The 2668-nt window shown below is 34.9% G+C and overlaps 1 protein-coding gene across 1 annotated transcript; it reads left to right on the top strand.

Annotated features, from left to right (window-relative positions):
* Positions 1-90: 90 nt before the first annotated feature.
* LOC128178280 (uncharacterized) lies at positions 91-2464 on the top strand. Its single transcript, XM_052845378.1, has 2 exons — positions 91-717; positions 1457-2464. The coding sequence occupies exons 1-2, from the start codon at positions 137-139 to the stop codon at positions 1929-1931; spliced, it is 1056 nt and encodes a 351-aa protein (XP_052701338.1). The 5' UTR covers positions 91-136; the 3' UTR covers positions 1932-2464.
* The last annotated feature ends 204 nt before the right edge of the window (positions 2465-2668 follow it).

Genomic DNA, 2668 nt, shown 5'->3' with positions numbered 1-2668 from the left:
ATTTCATTAATATTTTATTACAACAAATTGAATTTTACTGAATTATTCATTCTCAGTTTACCATAAATTCATCTTTCAGAGAATACCGGGTATCTATATAACATACAGCTACAAATCGTGTTCACTCCGACTAGAGATGGAGGCAATGAATTCGACAGATAGGTTGATGGACAACGCTACACAAAAGTCGATGGACAACGCCACACAAATGACCCAGTCCGTTCTACAGGACGGGTACGACCTGCCTGTATACGGCCTGGACACGGGCTGGTTCCTTTATATCCACGTCCCTGCTCTTTGCTGTATCTTTGTGAGCCTGCTCTGTGCCTCTGCTGTTCTCGTAGTTTCTTTTCGGAGCCAAACAAGACCTTTTTTCAGCTGGATGAGAAGCGAACGTTTCGTAGTTTATTTGTCGATGTGCGACGTACTATTCAATATAACCCAGAGCCTAGACCATCTCCAGATGGTCATCACCAAAGATCACGTGTATCCGATACAGTTGTGCGAGTTCTACTCCTTCTTCCTCGAGTTTATTGCACCTGCCCAATTTTTGGTGACTCATGTAGCAGCTTTCAATGCATTTGGACTCGTTTTCCTACAGAAGAAGTTGGAATTTGGAAAATATGACTGGAAACTTCTCGTGATAAACTTTGGCGTGCCTTTCGTGTTGTCAGCCAGTGCTGCATTATCAGGATATTATGGACCAATGGGATATGGGTAAGATATCATTAATCCAAAATGATGCGAGCTCTTGAAAGATCCACAGAGATTGATGATTGATGTATGACAGTTATTCATTCAACGTTTAGGTTTAACAAAAAATCTCCTTCACAAAAGAACAACACTAGCAGTATATATAATGTTATTTTTTTAAATTTCTTAATCACATGTTAACTTCTGAATATATTACTAGTAAATATCTATTTTGTTTGTAGTAAAATGGCAAGCTTGCATCTATATAGCAGAGAAAGTCAATTATTGTTTTATGATGTCACAATAGTTCATATCAACCCTACAAAAAAAATTATATGTGGCATGATGTATGTGCTTGCCGACTGTACAAATCATTTACAAACTTCTTTCTACTAAAAAAAATAGCGATCACCTTAAAGTGCTCGTTGATCAACAAACTAACCGCCAGATCTTCCTTAAAGTTTTCAGATATGTTTTGATTAACTGTATACTATCATTAGTATACTACTATAAAGAATCCTTTCATTTTTGCCTTTAAATATTGATCATTTAGTAAAAATAAAATCCATTTAAATTTGAATACTAGTATTTTACCATATCTTTATGGCGGGCTCTTCTTTTTTAATGATTAATATTGACTTAAAATAGTAACGACCAATAATTCCTCTTAAAAAACGAGTTTTGACAGAAACAATGTGGTTAATTATAATATAATTGTAAAACAAAATTGTCTATAAATGTATAACAATATATATATTAACAGCTGTCAATTCGACCCCATCAAGGGAGACGTTGCCCAGATTTTCTTTTCAACTGTTCCAATGACTATGGTTCTAGTCACAAACGTGGTACTATACGTGCTGACATGGTGGAAAATCCACACGGAGTCGAAGCGAATTAAAACCATACACGAGAACGAGGCACAAACTCTCCTAGCATCACACAAGGCATCAAAACTGATGAGTCTGTTTGTGACCGCTTTTTTCGTTCAGTGGTGGGCCCTGGGCATCGTCAGCGTGTGGCACAACTTTGCAGTGGTCCCTCAGCAGTTCATCACCGTTTTGGTAATGTTCACCAACCTTGGAGGAGTGCTGAGAGGGGTTGTTTATATCATCATCAAAAGAAGGACGGATCGCAATTATATCAATAAGCCCCTCAAAAGTTGCGGTCAGATGTCCGCGGATTCTGGAATCAGTAACAGTACCACCAATGTGTCCGTCATAGACACCCATATCTAGTGTCCTCTGCGGTCATCGATATACATATTTTATCTGCAAGAAAGCTGACTAATTTTGAAGATTTTTTAATCTCCTTGAGAAGAAGAGCTATGTATAAGGTTATTGGAAATTAATCAAATTCAAATCTCAACAATTCATTAAAATGTTAAGGTAGATCTGATGGATAATTTGCTAATCATCCTGCCTCTTTATTTATTGCAAGTTTTTGCCGAAAGTTTTAACATACATGTATAGTTTAAATAAATATTCCTAATTTATCTTTCGTCAAATAAACTGAATTCATGTCAAACCGAAAGTGATTAGTTAAAACTTAATATGGGTTAATATTTATTTAAATATTGAAATGTGAAAATTAAAATATAAAAGTTTTAACGATAGTTTATTACTGTTATGTAATTATTATTGTATAGAAATAGAATTTGACAGCACACAATGTCATATGTTCTGTCCCCTCACTGACCAGAGGGTCACAACCTACAATGATATGACAGTATGAGATATATTCATGTTGTAACCTACTTTCTTTTTGAAATTAAAAAAAACATTTTACTTCAATCTTTTACATTGTTAATTATCTTTCATTTTATCTTTGATGTCTATCAACGAATTGCAATAGAATGTGAAGTGGTGGGTTTTACTATTTTACTTTCAAAAAGAAATAATGCGACAACGTTAAAAAAAAGTATGATTTGTTTAAAAGATACATAAATTCTTACGCTCAGCAACACATACAAGTC

This window comes from Crassostrea angulata, chromosome 3 (assembly GCF_025612915.1).
Source record: "Crassostrea angulata isolate pt1a10 chromosome 3, ASM2561291v2, whole genome shotgun sequence".
Taxonomy (NCBI): Eukaryota; Metazoa; Mollusca; class Bivalvia; order Ostreida; family Ostreidae; genus Magallana; species Magallana angulata.
The sequence above is the reverse complement of the archived record's forward strand: the minus strand, read 5'-3'. Positions and strand labels throughout refer to the sequence as shown.